At 39.1% G+C, this 18,488-nt stretch overlaps 1 protein-coding gene across 1 annotated transcript in view; it reads left to right on the top strand.

Moving 5' to 3' along the window:
• The window catches only part of LOC150087120 (twitchin-like), a 3,511,780-nt gene that overhangs the window by 32,907 nt on the left and 3,460,385 nt on the right, over positions 1 to 18,488 (top strand). Inside the window, 1 exon segment of the mRNA XM_090372971.1 lies at positions 2,398 to 2,419. Within this exon segment, the coding sequence (XP_090229097.1) occupies positions 2,398 to 2,419 (22 nt within the window).

Below are 18,488 nucleotides of genomic sequence, written 5' to 3'. Positions count from 1 at the left end.
CCTGTATATCACTGACAGAACCCCATGAGCTGGCAGCCCGTCTACACCGCTCAGAAAACTTTGCCAGACTACAATTATCACCAGCTCGGTTTTTTTTTTTCTTTCACAAAATTGAGTGCTGTACTGTATCCCCCAATTGCTATGTTATTTTGAGATTACCGCTTCCCATACGCGGTATCATGCACTTTTCAATGGTTAATCTTAATTTACATTTCTCAGCCCATCTTTGAACTTTTTCTAGGTCTTATTGCAACATTATACGCGCCTTCTGTTCATTAACTACCATGCCAATATTCAATATACAAACTTGAATATTAAACTTGACAGGCATAACGGAAATTACGTGACGTGGCAAGGATCTGAAGCTCCTCATTTAGGAATTAAGTCAATTATTTCAAAATTATATTGGCGTGACATTTTATGACAAACTTGATTGGCTAAAATATATGGTGGGCAATATTGTATATCTCTCTATTCGTTGCTCTGAAACAAGCTCGCTGCATTCAGTGCCAACCACCTCTCGAGTGTTTTGGATCGAGTTGTATATGAGGTTGGAGACTACTTTGTGAGAAAGTAACCGTCAAGTACTTGCAAATAAAGCGTGTCTTTGTACTTTTTTACCGATTCACTTACATTTTATAGGGTAAAACCTACAAAATGTAAGTGAATTCATTTTGCGCTATATTAGCCGGGATTTTTTATGCGCATCTGCTAATATTGCCCTTTTTTCCGGGGACTCCATTCCTCATGCCTATGACATGCAATCCATTGCCAATGTTCTCTCAGAAATCAGTTGAAGTGAAGTTCTTGGTTCGCGGGAGTTCTTTGAAATCATTTTTCCTTTACTAGACGCGATATTCTAGACGTGCTACTTAATTAACAGGACGACCTTTAGTGGTCGTCCTGTAAATGGTGTTAATACTCACGTCTTTCAGAGCGCCATCTTTCGTGGTGGACCCTTGAGGGTACCACAGTGCTTATAAGCACCGTCTTCCCCACATAGGGTTTAAAAGGTCCGTGTTCGAATGACGCGATGGATTTTTATGGGCTTTTCTCGCAACGAGACTGAGTTCGTCGATCTCAGGCGAGTGTCGTACGAGTTCCCCCCCCCCCCCAGAAACTAAGGTTTTCGTCCAACAAACAGGCAAATCAACCACAGAGCACACGCAATTTTACGGACGTTATATTGCAGTATGGTCTGAGTCGCTGATGCGCCTAAAACCTTACAACTACAATCTCCTTATAATTCACTAACATATCAGTAGCATAGGGCGATTGTAGTTTTCCGAGATATACATTAATTAAAAAAAAAGGGTTTTAAATGCTCCTAAAGTAATTTAATTTTTTCTAAAATTTTTTCTACTTTGGGAACGTTTTCTTCTGCAAAACATCTTGATCCTCCCCCCCCAACCTTATTTGTTTTGTAATGTTTGGTTTATTTTCGCTCCATTGGTTTGTCTGCTACTTGCATGTATTTTATTTAATTTTGTAATTTAATTATTACAAGCAACATGTAGTGGAATGTGCACGAATGCTGCCACTGATGTTTGCTTTACCAATTTTTCTCTTTTTATTTTTAATTTGTCTTTTTATGACAAGTTTTTCCTTTTTAATTAGTCAGTTTTCATACTATATATATATATATATATATATATATATGCACATAATATGGTTTTAGTTTGTTTGTATATTAGCGACTTTGGCCATATTGCGCCTTATATAATATATCTCTAAATTGCATGTGTTTTGGGGTCGATTTGCCTATTTTCTCGACGAAAAACACGAGTTTCCGGGAGGAAAAACCATGCTACCCTCACCTGAGCCCAACTAACTTAGCCACATTATGAAAGGCCCATAAATTCCTCAGTTATCGATGGGATTCGAACTCTGGTCTTTTCCACCCAGTGTGGGAAGGTGGGCAATTCTATCAAGTGTGAGCCCGCGAAGGGGCGGTTTGGTGTGGACATTATTTTAATTAGCCTACAAGAAGTTAAGCATAGGATGGTAAACCAGCCCAATGTTTGAATATATCTTATTCGTTGATGAAAAAGAGTTTCTTATTATTACTGGGAAGCCCAACTTGCTACACAGTAGCTGTTAGGTTCTTCAATGAACAGATACCTTTTTTCCAATATCTGCTTACTGGCCACATGACGCCTGTCAAAATCGTTTTTGATGCATAATTTCATTCATTAAAGTTATAATTTCGTCTCGTGATTTCTTCTATCGTGACCCACTCGGATATTCGGGAATGTGCTTATGTTTTGCCGTGGTTCGTTTACCTGGGATTTTCTAATATTATATAATAATGCATTATTTCAATTAAATATTCTTTTAAGTAAATTATTGTGTCATTTTTGCATTCCTTTAATACTGTATATTCTTTTCTCCTTGCAGCTGCTGATGAGCCTCATGATGTGTAAGTAAAGTTCTAAGTATATTATAAAATTGATTATTATATTATCTTATATTTTAAATATTAAAATTATAAGTACAGTAAATGTTGTTTATCAACTAATCTAGCTGAATAACCATAGTACTCCACGATAACTATTTTTTGTGAAATTATAAATAACATTAACAATTACAAAAGGCTGATTGAAGTTCTTCTGGTCTAGAGATTAGCAGAAATTATGTAACGTAAAAAAAATTATGCAAAATGATTTCATTGTTAGTTTTTATACTATTCAAGTAGTATAATTGGTGGTTCCAGTTCTCTGATTGAAAATTATTAACAACCTAATATTTGGAAACAAAAATAAGATAAAGTTTGACAAATGTAAACGTTATACAGGAGGTGGTTACATTGCTCGATATTCGCACGCCAATACATTAATTCAGATTGTGTTCGAGCCATCATAGCATTTTAGGAAGTTTGACAAAGAGCACACTTCCAGCTTAATGTTAAAAAGTAAAGGTAACTGTACTTAAAATGATTAATTTTAAGTACCATTACCTTTACACTACTTTAATCCCCGAAATAGTGAATTCGGGGCCAGCCTTGGTAGTAATAACTAATGATATTAGTTATTACTACTAATGCGTTAAATTTTCGAATGTTAAAATTGTTTACTTGTTCTGTAATATCTTTCCACTCTTTCTTTCCGCCTACCCAAAGTTGTTATTGGAGTAGGTGGGAAGAGTATATTGTAATGAATCGTTAATATATCAATTGTTTTATTTTCCTCTAATCATCATCATCAGCCATTTTCAATCCACTGCAGGATGAAGGCCTCTCCAGCAACGTTCCAGTTCCTTCTGTTTTGAGCACTGGCCATCCATTTACTACTCAAAAACTCATGAATTTCATCTATCCATCTCCGCCTTTGTCTTCCAGGTTTTCTTCTAGCTTCTCTTGGGTACCATTCTGTTATTTTCTTAGTCCATCTTTTGTCATCATGTCTTCGAGCTATGTGTCCTGCCCAAGACCATTTTAGTTCTTTAGTTTTGATAAGAATGTCCTTTACTTGAGTTTGCTGCCTAATCCATGTGTTTCTCTTCTTATCTAACATTCTAATTCCCAATATAATTCGTTCCATTCTTCGCTGTGTAGTTCTTAGCTTCTCTTCCATTCTTTTGGTGAGTGCCCAAGTTTCACTTCCATAAGTCATGGTGGGGAGTATACATTGATTCATTATTTTACGTTTCAGACAAACTGGGATATTGCTCTTCAGTATGTGACTATATTTCCTGAATGCTATCCATCCAAAATTTATTCTTCTCTTGACTTCCAGCCATTTATCATTATTACAGCTAATAACTTGTCCCAGATAAGTATATGACTCCACCTTTTCAATTACTGCTCCTTCAATCATTATTTCCCTTTCCGTGGCATACTTGTTCATCATTACTTTTGTTTTAGCCATATTCATCTTTAGTCCAAAATCCTTACTAACTGTGCATAACTGATTAAGATTTTCCTCTAATTCTTTGGGATCGTGGCTTATGACCACAATGTCATCTGCAAATCGTAAATGGTTTAGGTACTCTCCGTTCACATTGACTCCTTCTGCGACCAGTCTAATCTTCTGAAAGCTTCCTCAAGGGCAGCAGTAAACAGCTTCGGAGATATTGTGTCTCCTTGTCGAACTCCTTTCTCGATTTTAAATTTGCTACTGTCTTTGTCTAGTCTAATAAAGGATGTAGCACTCTCATATATTTTCTTCAAAATCATAATATATGGAGTATCTATGCCTTGTCTTTCCAGTGCCCGAAACATTGCCTTATGCTGTATGGAGTCAAATGCCTTTTCATAATCCACAAATGCCAGGCATAATGGTGTTTTATATTCATTTGCTTTCTCCATTAGCTGTGATATTACGTGAAGGTGATCCATAGTTGAGAATCCTGTCCTAAAGCCAGCTTGCTCTTTAGGTTGATTCTCATCAAGTATTCTTTCTAATCTGTTAGTAATGACCCTTGTGAACAACTTGTAGATATGGGATAACAAGCTAATTGGTCTATAATTTCCAATTTCTGATTTATCTCCTTTCTTATGCAGCAAAACTATGATTGCATTATGCCACTGTTCAGGCATCACACCTTTTCTAATGCACTTTGTGAAGAGCCTTGCCAGTTTTTGTGTTATGTCTCTTCCTCCCAATTTTAACAACTCTACAGTAACTTCATCTTCCCCCGGGGCTTTCCGATTCTTCATTTTCTTCAATGCATGTTCTACCTCATCAGGAAGAATATCGGGTATGTCGTATGTGTTGCTACTTTGCAATCCATCTTCCCCACTGCTGGTATCATTCCCTCGCTCCTTGTATAATTCTCTATAGTAGTCTTCTGCTATTTGAATTATGCCTTCTCTGCTGTTTATAAGTACACCATTGCTATTCTTCAGTTTCAGTATCATTTGTCTTTCTGTATTACTGCTCATGGCTGCTGATTTAAATCCTTTGTTTTCCCTTAATGCTTGTTCTACTTTTCTTGTGTTAAATCTACTTATGTCCTCTCTGAGTCTCTTTCTAATGGCTTTGCATAACTCAGTATACTCAATTTTCTCCCTGGCAGTGTTTTTCTTGCTCTTCATTTGTCGTCTTTGGTTCATCATGACAAGTGTTTCTTGACTAATTTTTTCTTCTTTGGATTTCTGTTTCCCTATAGGTTTCTTGGGCTTTATCACTTTCAGAAAGTTGTAATATTCCTCGTCGATATCTTGGTCCTGAGCAGTCTGCAGAAGCTCAAACTTGTTCTTAAGTTCCAGTACATACTGCTTTTTCTCCTCCTCTGTTATTTCAAAGACCTTTGTATTATTTACTCGAGTCAGTTTTTTCCTTTCCTTTCCTACATCTATATCAAGTGTACATCTTACCATTCTGTGATCACTTCCAACATTTACCTTATTCAGGACGGTAACATCATTCACAATATATCTTCTGTTAGTGAGGATGAAGTCGATTTCATTAGTTGTTAATCCATTTGGACTCTTCCATGTCCACTTTCTGTTCACCCTTTTCTTGAAAAAAGTGTTCATTACTGACATTCCTTGAGATTCTGCAAATTCGACAAGTCTTTCACCTCTTTTATTTCTTTCACCAATTCCAAAATTTCCTATAGTTCCTCTTTCTGCGCTGTTTTGCCTTTTTCCAACCTTAGCATTAAAGTCCCCCATAATAATAGTGTAGTGGGTTTTCTGCTCATCTAGAAGACTCAATTTCAGTGTACATGTCTTCAACCTCTTCATCATCGTGGCTCGATGTTGGTGCATAAATCATTACAATCTTTAGCTTGTACCTCTTAGAAATCTTGAGTATTAGTCTTGACACCCTTGGTGATGTACTTTTGAATTCCAAAATGTTGTTTTTAAAATCTTTATGGACCAGAAACCCAACTCCACCTTCACTCCTTTCACTGTTTCCATTGGTGTACAGCAGATTTCCACTTGATAAACTTATAAGTGATTCATTTCTTCTTCTTGTTTCAGCCAAACCGATGATATTCCAATTCACATTTTCTAATTCCTTTTCCAGCTCTAATATCCTGTCTTCACCGATGAGTGATCGTACGTTATAACAGGCCAAGTTCAATTTCCGTGCATGGCAGCCTGGTCGTACCCAGAGATTCTTAGCACCCTCTGCTTCCACTCTGATCCTCTCGCTGCCGTAAGAGGGAGAGTGAAAGCTGCTGGGGACTGAGGGCCATTTGTATTGTTGTGTTCTCATTGCTGGAGGGTTTGGTCTTTTCCTCTTCACGCTGACCAGGCGTCTTGAAGAGAACCACTCTGCACGTTCGTTGCCACCTAGGTGACGTAACAGGGCTTACCATCGAGAAGGTGTGCATGAGTGGATTTTAGGGAGGCAGGCCAACCGGACTTCTCCTAAATCTTCTGTAATAGAGAGATATTGGATCCATCAGTGTTTTAGGCTGAGTGTCTGATAACACACAGGATACCTGTTCCCCTCCAAGCCCCTTCCTCTAATACATCGTGTTAAGAATTCATAATTTAATTTTGTACAATGCATTGTGTTTTGTTTAAGGCTGAGTATGATTTTCAGGATCAGTCTTCTACATATGCATTTATTTCAGTTATTGTATTTATCAATTTCAATGAAAAAAATAATAATAATAGCTGTTTGACGTGTTGCTTAAAGTATGAGAGGTGCACCAGCTTTGAGGTTTAGTATAATGAATCTCCGTTTATACCCTTGACGGTCAAAGCTAGAAGAGTTAACAGCTTCATTGTATCAGTTTTACTGTGGCCGATTTACCAGTGCAACAACTGAATTTTTTGGTAGTGTAGGGCTATTCCCAATGTATAAAAAGCGACTATATACATTGCCCAGGTACCGCCGACAGCTCTTAGTATATATAATCAACTTTTTTTTAAATAAGTAACGTATAATTACTTATCGTGTAACCTTACAGTATGCAACTGTGAAATTTGGCCTTTCTATTTCTATGACTGATCACTTCCGGTTTCATTTCTACAAGTAGTAAAGCAAAATCACTCGTCTTTTCACCGCTCTTTCGCCATAATGAGTTGCTGTTCTAGTTATTGTTGTAGGATTTTTAGGAGCATCAGCGACTAAGGCCATTTTGTTCCATCTATTGTCTGTAAATTGTTAGTGTTCAAAGGTCGATTTTCTGTTTTCTGGACGAAAAACCCCAGGTTCCGGGAGAAAAAACCATGCTACCCTCTCCTGAGACCGACTAACTCAGCTAAGTTGTGACAAAAAGTCCCATAAAAATTCCTTCTCTAATCGACGGGACTCGAACTCAGGTCATTTCCATCCGGTTTGGGAGGACTAAAACCAAACTATTAGGGTTGCCCAGTAATTTCTTGACAGGAAGACTTAGTGTTGTGCTGCGTTCTGTTGTAATTAATGTTCTGGCTGCTTGGCCGCAGGGCTCCTAGTGGGACTCCACGTTTTCCGCCACGGACAGATGAGCCAGGCTGTCCACAGTACTCTGGCTGCTCTCCATCAGGGGTAGCCCGAGCTTCCTGATGGAGAACAAAAAAAAAAAAAAAGTGAGATTGAATGGAGAAGATAGTGTAAAGTGTATTGATGTCTAACGGCACCAGGGGTTTTCCCCATCTCCGCGTTGCTTTCATTGTAGGTGCACCAGTTCACTGGGAAGGCCAGAGATTTAAAAGTGTGTGAATTTTGTATATGTGTAGTGTTGTGTATCGTTGTTCATCTGGCCGTTTAGCCGCTGGACCCCTACTGAGGCCCAACGTTGTCCACACTTGGCCTCGTGGAGGCAGACCAGGTACACAGAATGAAGTTTACCCTGGCAGGCCCTGCCACCTAGTTTCCTGAGATTTCAGTGACTAGGGCCTAAAAAAAAAAAAAAAAGACTCGGTAGGGGTGAGCGCTGGAATTAGAAAAGCCAATTGAGGTGTATGCGGTTTAATTTGGACGAAGTTAAGTTTTTGCAGTTTGTGTGGGGTTATACGCTGGCGTATTAGGCAGAGTAGGGGGGAAAGACAGAAATATGGGGACGATAGAGAACGCGACCCCAGGATTTTCAGTGAGGCAGGCCCAAGCCCCACCAGGAGAGAAGAATCAGGGTTGGCAGGGGTGGAGAGGAGACAAGACTGTCTCCTCCTCCCCACCAGGGGAAAGGGAGTAAAGGTACCAGGCAAGGAAACCCGGTACAGATCGCCATCAGGCATTGACAGTTGTGAGCACGTGGGGGTCCAAGCGATCTGAACCGGATCTTCTTTGGTGTTCTTTTTCAATATAGGAGTCAGATCCCAGTCGCAGGGTCATACATGAATCAAGTCCTGTGTCAGGTTGTCTCTGGTTCAGACGTAGGTCTTCCTGGTTGTCAGTTCCCTCGTGAACAAGGCTAAATGATGGTCATGTTCGTGGTTGTGGGTTATTTGGTACAGTTTTCTTGTGTATTCCGGTTTTCTCTAGTCCTGGTTTTGGGATTCATCATCAGCTTCTGGGTGCTGTGCATGGTGGTTTGCTATAAGTGCTCGCCTTCTAGCAAAGAGTTTCTGTGCAAAAATGGTAAGGGCTTTGTATGCTTGTTCCGAGTCGAGAAGATGCTGTTCCATGTTCTGCGGGAGGTAGGTGATAGCAGTGGTGAGCCTGCATCGCAGGTCCTCATACTGGTCGCAGTCATACATGAGATGTTGTCATGTTTCCTCGTGGCTACAGAGGCAACGGGGATCCTCAGTGATTTGGAAGCTACAGTATGAGAAGTGGAATCAAAGTGGAGATGAGGAAAGAGGGCATCCTCCGGCGGAGCAAAGAGGCGGGAGGGGAGAAGTAGGGATGACGCCTACTTCTCCCCTCCCGCGCTGGGAATAGATGGGCTCCCAATGCCAGGGAAAGGAAGACAGTTTGCAGAACAAGGGAGGTCTGCAAAGGAGAGGGCCATGTTAGCATTCCACATCTGGCAGGCCAGATTTCAGCGGCACCCGACCAACCCAAAGGTATTCAGGTGCAAAAATGTGCAAAGAGTTAGTGTCGTCAGTTGGAGGACAATGAACCATGCTACAAAGCTCAAAAGTAATTGGAACTAAACAGGAAACCTCATTAGTTAGGGGAAATTCGGTCGAATGTTTCCCGCCACTTGATTAACTATAACAGCTATCTACTTAGCGATAATAGTGGAGCAAGCAAAACTGTTGCTGGAATGAAGAAATAGTGGCCTCAATGGCATCGTTTGGATTGGAACAAAAGACTGAAGGAGGCACTCTCAGTTGCGTGTGAGTTCCTTATTACTTCATTCACTCATTGGGAAACTGATGTTCGTACAGGAAAACTGATATTTACATGCAGATGCCTCTGCTGACAAACCGCAAATATCAATAATTATCTGAATCTGACGTTTGTCAGATTCAGATAATTATTGCTCCACTTTTTCAGAGTTGGATATATACAGAGTTTCTATGTACATATATTGTTAACATTAATGATGGTATACAAAGATACATGGTTGTGGAGAACAAACTCCCGCACTGTCTTCATCCCAAAAGGTTGAAAGTAAACTGCTCGGCGTTATACAGTTCAATGCAGCATGATTATTCTGAATATCACATGGCACTAATTGTTAGGAAATAAACATTGGAGCAAATGCTGTAGAGAAGGCTGAGAAAAGCGACCGATATGACACACAAATAAAAGAACTGAAGTAAAGAGGTGTTGGAGGTCAGCGGGGAATGAAGGTAGTGGCGACTGATTGACACACTGGGGTCATTGGCTGTTCTATGCTGCTCTGAGCCTTTGTTCTGCGGTGGTTCTGGTTCTGCAGGGTGGTCGATGTTTCTGAACTTGTGTTGTCCCTCACTTTATGAAGGAAAACTTGTCTGGCCAGGGCCAACACTGCGCTTAAAAATGTGACCACGTCATTGTAAAATAAACAGGCTTTTAAGGTAATCGTTTTCGGCAGCACCCTAACGTAAATTGCTTGTTCATAGAAACAGTGAATACGATGTTTGCCCGATGACTGTGTTAGGGGAAATCCCACCTGCGAGTCTCCTCCCACGAGTCAAGTGCAGGGTCCGGAGCCATTGTATTGCCTTTTTCGATGTGGCCGTCTGTGTTCCTTGAAATACCAGTTTCGTCTTCATCTAACATAGGAGTTGTTACAGGGACTGAGATGTGGCGAATCTTCATTTTGATTTGTAGCAATCTCGCTGGTTTTTTTTTACTGACGCCTGGTAAAAAAGGGGTCGTTATAAATTGTTTCTGGAATGGGCTGTTGGCGATAGCTAGGGATCTTGATGAGGGGAATGTCCTGCATTGTTGCAGGACCTTTCCTGTTACTTGTGGGTTTGGTTATCTGAAATCCACAAGTAACAGCCAAGATTTATGGACATGGCCTTGGTGAAAGCAAATTCACTTTGGAAGTTGGGGCTACTACAGAGTGAGGACCCTGACCAAGAGGATTATAGGATTCCGATCTTGATGCTTCTGGAATAGTTGGAATGGAAAGACGAGGCCTATGTCTTAGGTTTTCCGAAAATGTTAATTGTAAGGCTGTAGTTAGATTTTGGCAGGTATCAAGGAAGGGCAGGATTTGTCGATTTCGATTTTAAAAGAAATTTTGGGGTGTTACTGGTTGAGATGTTCGTAAAAAAAAAAAGCAGCGAAGAGTTCCGGGGACCTTAGGACCGGACCACTAAGACGTTATCCCATAGGGGACCAACATCTGGGGTTTATTAGTCGATGTGGCAATCGCTTGGGTTTCAAGACATATGAACAACTACTGGAAGTGGAGCCAGCGGATGATTCATACTAAGTAATGGGTAACCCGCTGTCTGCATTTTTGATATTCCAAGGGTATTCGGTATTCATCGGCCGAAAGGTTGTTACATCTGATCGATCTGATCATTTCGCTAATAAGCTTTTCATTTTCAATAATGCATATTGATATTATTCTTCCTTGTCTAAGTTATTAATGTAAAGTAGGTTTAATTCAGTAGAATCCATTCTTGTACCCGAAGTACGCAAGGAAGTAGGTTTTGTACTTTTCAAGGCTTTTGTAGCCTAGTGGTCAAGCGCGAGGGTACAGAAGTGCAGAAAAGCCAACCTGGTATAAAAAAAAAAAAAAAGATTACTGTCACTACGAATCCGATACTGTCAACCCTTGCCCCAACGACGGATGTCATGGAACTCATAGATGTGTGTCGAGTGGTCTATAAAGAATAACGAAAGAAGTGTTTCTTTATAGCTTAGTGTACCAGGCTGCTCAAAAGGAGGGAACGATTCACATTCAAATCACAGTGACACTAGATAGGCCTTTTTAGTGAGTCGATAGGTGGATTGGTTGTCTAGAAATTTTTGCCACACTATAGCGTTAGTTGGAGCGTGCCATATCTGATTTAGAAAGTATTTGCCACCTACTATGCATCTTTAGGAATAATTTAAAAACATTTTACCCACGATTAATACAAACAAATACATTCACACAACCTTCCTTATATGCGTGTATTTGTGTGTCAGTGGGAAGCACATAGTTTGCTATGCTTTGCAACAATTTGGTGGGTCAAATTAAAGTGAAATTATCCACAAAAATGCAGTTTCCGGCGCTCGCTGGGTATTATGAATAATTAGAAGTTTGCATTAACAAAGCATAAGAAAAAGAACAAAAAGGTAGAGTAAAATTACATTCCTAAAAGCTGGCGAGAGCAGTCATTTCCATCTCCATCCTAACGAACACGATTGACATCCTTATTATCGCGTGATGTATGACTCTGCCATGTCATTGAAGAAGGCAGGCATACAGAATTTATAATGTCAACGTTATGCCAGAGTCAAATTTGAAATACCAGAAACGAAAACGAGTATTCAACCATTGCGCCAATTGTCACGTTAGTTGCCAAATGCTATAAGTAGAAAGTAGCGCAAATAAAAAAACATACTATGATTTTATTTATTTTTTTTTCTCAGAGGAATCCATCACCATTTCAAATGGACTCTAATGCATTTCACTTCCGGCTGTCTCCATAGGTGGAAGTGAGTGTCATCTGTCACTCACCAGCTTTAGATAGAGGTAGCCAAAAGCAAGTATTAGAAGCGCCAGCTACTTTTTTTAAAACCTCTTTCGACCATTGGGCTCATTTTTAACTCCGATGCCGTAACTTATTTCCAACAGATGAATTTAAAGCAAGGATAACTCCTGGCTTGTGATAGAACATGTTGTTGTTAGTGCCTGGGGACGCACAATGGGCAACTTGATATGATTTTTTTAACGCTAATAATGCGCACTGCAAAGTAGGCCATTGACTAAATTTAGATTGATAGCGAAGTGGGTGGTGGGGGAAGAGAAGTGTGAAAGAAACTGTTAGCTGCATTTTATTTCCCATTCCTGATGTCACATCGCCAACGTTTTGCTTTACCGGTTGAGGAGTCTTCAATCAAATGATTAGCCTTTTACCCTGATTGAAGGAATGAATAAAATGGCTGGACCACTTCAACAATGCTTTGCAAGAACAATAGCAGTTTTGAGTTAATTTTCAGGCAGGAAGGCCCGAAAATTATAACGTATAGCAATTCAAGCCGAATGTTAATAAAGTTGCTTCTGCTTCTCAACATTGATAAAGTTGCTTCTGCTTCTCAACGTTGATAAAGTTGCTTCTGCTTCTCAACGTTGATAAAGTTGCTTCTGCTTCTCAACGTTGATAAAGTTGCTTCTGCTTCTCAACATTGCATTACAGTGAAAACGTACAAAACAGAGATTCTGAAATTTTCTTCAGGATAAAATCTTTCTTTGTTCATAACCATCCTTTTCCCTTTTTTGAATTTAACACACGAGCTTCTCCCATATAGTCCGCTAGAATTAAGTTTTACTATATTCTGTTTTTGTTATATTATTATTTAATTAAATAATATACATTAACATCGTTTTAATTAATAACTCGCTCTTTAATTAATAACGCTGCAAGAACTGACTGTATCATATATTTAATGTTTATGGTAATACTTATAAACTTTAACATATATATTAAAAATTATGGCGTCATTGTATATACGTATCCTATTAGTCACAGAAAAAATTGTCTTATTTTTCCGTATCACCAGACACTTGCAGCACCATGCTCTAACTTTAAAAATTCTTACTCGATTACTCACCAGTCCTGATACCTTAAAAAATAAAGTACCGCGTCCACTTCAACCAACAGCATTCCATTATATATTTAGCCTGTTGGCAGAAAGGAAGTTTCTATTTGAGAGACAACGAAAAAAGCTGCCAACCATTTGTCATTCATTGTGATTGTTTGAGGACTCCCTTTACTCATCCAAAAACACGCAGCGAACATGGTCTGGGTCCAGATCTTCCTGGTGAAGGATGACTTCACAGTGGTTTGTGATATTTGAAATAAACTTCGAAGGTGTATTTACTGGGTGTTAAATCTGTGAATAAATAGATTTTCGCTTATTCACCAAACATGCTGAATTATTAAGCGTCTGCATAAAAGTAGGAGAAACTAAAAAGAGTTAACATTTCCAAGCCAAATCAGGTAGTTTAATCTCTAGCTGTCGCAATAAAGAAAATTAACTTGCTGTTAAATTTGCGTATAGTTGAAGTATTTACTACTTACGTATATTACATGTGCACCCACTCTAGAAAAATAAAATAACCGGCCCTGTGTGTATCCAATAAAGTTTCAATCTGTGACTGAAACAAGAAAAATTGATGATGATACTACTTAAGTATCATCAAAAAGTTGTCTATAACAATAAACAATATAGCCTAATTTTCTTCATATATAACCCTTCATGTCCTCCATTTTCAGGCCAGAGAGAAAAATATCTGAAAAAATAACTTTTGTGGTCTCTGAAAAAGTGATTTAAAGCTTTCATGCCGTCGTGAAGTTATTTGGTGTTTCTTCAGATTCCTAAAGAGGAAATACTTACGTAACGCCAAGTCTGGGCTGTAGAGAGGATAGTTTAACTTCTGGAATCCTGAGTCTCTCAGAGGAGCATTTGTTTTTGGGATTTATGTATAGCAATATTGTCATGAAGAAGCACGCCACTTCCTGTCAATTTCCATCTTCTGTAAACTTTTATGGCCGCTTCTAAATTTGAGAACAGAAGCATAAGTATTTCCAGCACTTGTTCTTTATATTGCAGGTAGTCTACTGAAAGAATTTCTTCTATAAAGTGGTGACCATGATGTTTTCCGGTGGAGGGTTGAATCCTGAATTTTTATTAGGATTTTAGTGGTGACCCATAGCGTTTCCATTTCATGGACGCTCATTTTATTTCTACACATTCTTGAAAGAAACTGTTGCTGAGTGTCACGTTCGTTGCGAGCCAGTGCAGTGTACGAGACAACTTGGTGAATGGAATCTGTCCGTATGTGACAATTTGGTGAAAGACAATTGGTGAGCCCGACCACGGAAAAAAATGCAAACTTTTATTATTCCGTGTTGTAAATGGTGAATTTAATGATCATGATATTGTTCTTGATATTTCATATTTTTGATGGTGCATGCTGTCCACCTTCATTTTTAAATGCGCATTCTATTTTTTTTTTTTTTTTTTTTAAGAGAACCTATTAAACAAGTTTCACGTACAGGTTAAAGATTAGGACACAAAGGAATCTTGTTCTCCCTTTACTTTCACTTACTAATTTGCATTTTTTAGGAAATATACATAGGGGAGTTTCTCCAGAGACCTAAAGTAGAGATCATTAATGTATGCCGGCGGTAATAGCTTACCGCTACTAGTTAGCGGTAGCTAGTACCGTGGATGGATTAAGGTTAGGCGGTTAGCTTTCAGGGAGGTTGTGTAGGGGAGTTGGCAGTGGAGTTCGAGTCCCCTACATGGAAAAGGCCCAGTGAGGCGTATTCACTAGGGATCGTGGCGGTTCTCGAAGTTCCTGACTAAGGGATGGTACACCAAAAGACAGTTGGCATGGAGGACGGTATTCAAAAGGCTGTTTATTTTTTGCACCAAACAGCTGAAGTGGTGAGGCGTCTGTATATAATGCCTGTGAATTGCAAATATTGTATTGTCTGTTTGCTTTGTTTGCATCATAAAAACGCGTGTTACCAGGGAGGGATTGGGAGGGAACAAAAAAAGCACTATAAATAAAAATTCCTCCTTTGTGATGGGATTCGCACCACCTTCACTTTCCACATGTTAATATACTTATCATGTCTACCCGGTTACACCTTCATAACCAGGTTTTCAATTTTTTGACACATTTCTGGAATTGTCACTCCTGTTGGTCATTCCGAGCAGGGGCTATCTTCCTACACTCTCGACCCCATTTCAACTGCTTAGACCAAAATTTTATTTGATATTCAGAAAGGGCAGTATCACCCGTATACAGCTTTCCTGCGTTTATCAATGACATTTTATTCATTTCCTAGTTTTTCCAAAAATTTTATGATGGTCCAATACTCAAATTTCGTGACATCCTTATTTTTATCACGTTTGGGTTGGCTAATTTAAATATCTTCTGTCCGTACTTCATTATATTCAGCTGGACTTGCGCAAATAAGACATTTGAATACGTTTATGGGTATAATTTATACTAGGGTCATTTGAAAGTTCGTGGCCTGAGTATGAAGGATTTATTTGAGGAGTCTCTGGTAACACGTTACTCTTCAACATAGTCCCCTTTGGATTCGATACACTTTTGCTGCCGATGCTGCAGTGCATTGATTCCAGCTGCGAAGAACGTTTTCTCTTGAGCCTGTGGGAATGCATCCATTTCAGTAATGACGTAATTGTCGGTAGAAAAATGGATGCCAGCCAGGTATGTTTTCAAATTAGGAAATATATGAAAGTCCGATGGTGCTAGATCTGATAAATATGGAAATGGTCCAATATTTCAAAGCTGCACTCGTGCAGTTCAGTCATGGCAGTGATAGACTTATAAGCAGGCGTATTGTCCTGTTAGAACAAGACTCTTTTGCCGAGATTTCTTTGGTGGTGTTTGTCTTTGATGTTTTCACGCAAACGTCTCACAAGGTCTGCGTAATTTTCTGATACTTCTAAAGGTCAGAAAATTACACTAGCAGTACTCAGTCAGCATCCCTTCTCGGCCTTTTGGCTAAGATCAAAGTGTAGTACTCACAGTCAGCATCCAAAAAACCGATTCCATCACCTTGCCCACAGAAGGAATCGACTTGGCTTTCTTTGAGAAGAAGAGCTGCGTTTCAGTTGTTCGGTCTGCTATGCCTCTGGCTGAAAGTGATGGATCCACGTCTCATTCATGATCACAAACTTTTCAAGGAAATTTGCTGTATCTTCTTAAAAACATTGCAAACGTTCACTTCACTTCACTTGACAACTCTTGTGTGTTTTTAATCTTCTGTCAACAACTTTAAGACCCATCATACCGATACCTTTCTCATAGCGAGAACCTCTGTTATTATGCATTACACATGTTCAAATGAGATGGCAAAGACACTCGCAATGTATCGAACTGTCAGTCGTCGATTACGAGGTAATGCCCCTGGTAACAACTTTTGGAGTGATGGACATTGAAAGTCTTTCACAGTGTATGTCATCTTCCAGGCTCTCCCTCCCTCGTTTAAATTCTCCTATCCCCTTGCTTAACCATGGAACAGGAAGGGGTGTCCTTCCCCAATGATGTAACCATATCCTCATGAATTGCTTTTGCCATTTGTCCCCTTTCCCAAATATTGGATGACTGCACAGTGACCGATTTTGTCCATCTTTTCTCATTTACACAGCTTTGATGACTTCAGGACCTGTAATTTAAAAAAAAAAAAACTTTATTTATTGAAATTGCATGAAACCTGGTGGATTGCTATTTAAAGTTGTATACGCTAAATACAGAAATTAACTCTGTACTACTTAACCTTTTATACCACGAACTTTTCAAACGCCTCTCGTATGTATTTATATTCACTTGTATTCAAAATCAAGGAATAATTTAAAGCCCGTGGTCATAATATTACTTTTTATACGCGTTCACGCCTTTTTTAAAATCCATTCTTTCTCTATGCATACACTCCTTGTACTGAAGCACTATTTATTTCTTGTTTTTTTTTTGTTTTTTTTTTCCAAACTATCCAGGAACTTCTTAGGCTCTTCTGTCCTGCACAGATTTTTTCCCCTAATGACTTTCTTGGAATATTGCCAAAATTTGATCTATATATAGAAAGCACTCATGACTACAAAGTCGCAAAATTACTTCAATTCTTTTACGTGTTATTTCACCTTTATTACGTACGCTATTTTTTAAAATTCCGCCACACTTCTCGCTCGTTTACTCATTCTTGAATTTTCTAGATGAATCCACTATAAATCCAGGGTGTATAAAATGGAACAAAACCGATAAGATAACAATAAAGTGATGGGGAGGAGGTGAAGCGCAGGTGCAACAAGCTTAATTTAACTTGGGTCACGAGTGGCTTGCTTTCCGTCTGCTGAGGTATCTTTCTTGCTAAGATGCTGTCATGTATTTTGTTGCACAAGTTCATGCCAACACGTGGAAACCTGATTACAACGTAGTTACTCATATAATTCACCCCCGCAACCACAGACATCAGTTTTAGAAGCCGCCCACCGTCATGAGCTTCTAATATAGGCTCTTAAAACACACGGAATTCTTCTGATGGCAGCGGCAACTACCTCTCGTTAATTGATGATGATGACTCCTTATGACAGGGAATAAGATAAAACTCGGGTCATAGTATTCGTTTTTTAAACACTGCTGTATGCCTTTTTTTTCCTTTTCCCGTGCCGTATGCCTTTTTTTCCTTTTCCCGTTTTGATTTTATCTCCTTTTTCTATATTGGTAGTACCATGTGAACATAGTAGTTTGAAGCTGTTCATTAAATAGGATAAAGTAGAAAGAAAGCTTGTTTTTGATTAAGCTAGCTGTGGCCTAATGGTAATGTTAGTAAGGATTTGGAAACACTTTTGGTTCGTACCCATTTCAATTGGTTGCGAGCGGTTAAATTAGCTGTCTGTTTGCATGGGGGGAGGCAGCTCCCTCAAAAATATAAAATATCAGGAACCGTATCGCGATCACTTAATTCACCATTTACAGAAAGGCATGTCATAAAAGCTTGCATTTTCTGTCTTGCGTTATCATATACCGAATTCTCTCAGAGAATTCATTGAATTGTGGTTGCCACCATTTGCCACACACCAAATTGTCACATACAGCGAATTGTCGTACAAGACGTGGTCCCCTGCCACCGGTGTCAAAGGGCCCGGGAACATTGGGAAGTAAAAAATTCCTGGACAGGGCTTGGCGACATAATCACTGATTATATCCAACTGAGGGAAATCTGGAAGCTGCGAGATAAAGCACCGACATTTTCTCTACTAAAGTGGGGACAAATGAGAAATCCACCAGTGGATCCTGGTGTATTCTTCCTTTTTAGAATTTATAAACGTCGTAAGAAAATGTAAAATTACATATTTATTAATTTAGCGCATACTATATACTCTACCATGTGTATATATTTGTGTATTTCTGTGCGTGTGTGTATATAATTTTTGAACCTTATTTTAATTTTCCTAAATTCAATTTAGGAAAATTTAGGACACCTTTTGACCATGTCAAGATATCTCTACTACCTACTGTAA

Source organism: Mastigoproctus giganteus, chromosome 4, assembly GCF_048544385.1.
Source record: "Mastigoproctus giganteus isolate SK-2022 chromosome 4, ASM4854438v1, whole genome shotgun sequence".
Classification (NCBI taxonomy): domain Eukaryota; kingdom Metazoa; phylum Arthropoda; class Arachnida; order Uropygi; family Thelyphonidae; genus Mastigoproctus; species Mastigoproctus giganteus.
The sequence above is the reverse complement of the archived record's forward strand: the minus strand, read 5'-3'. Positions and strand labels throughout refer to the sequence as shown.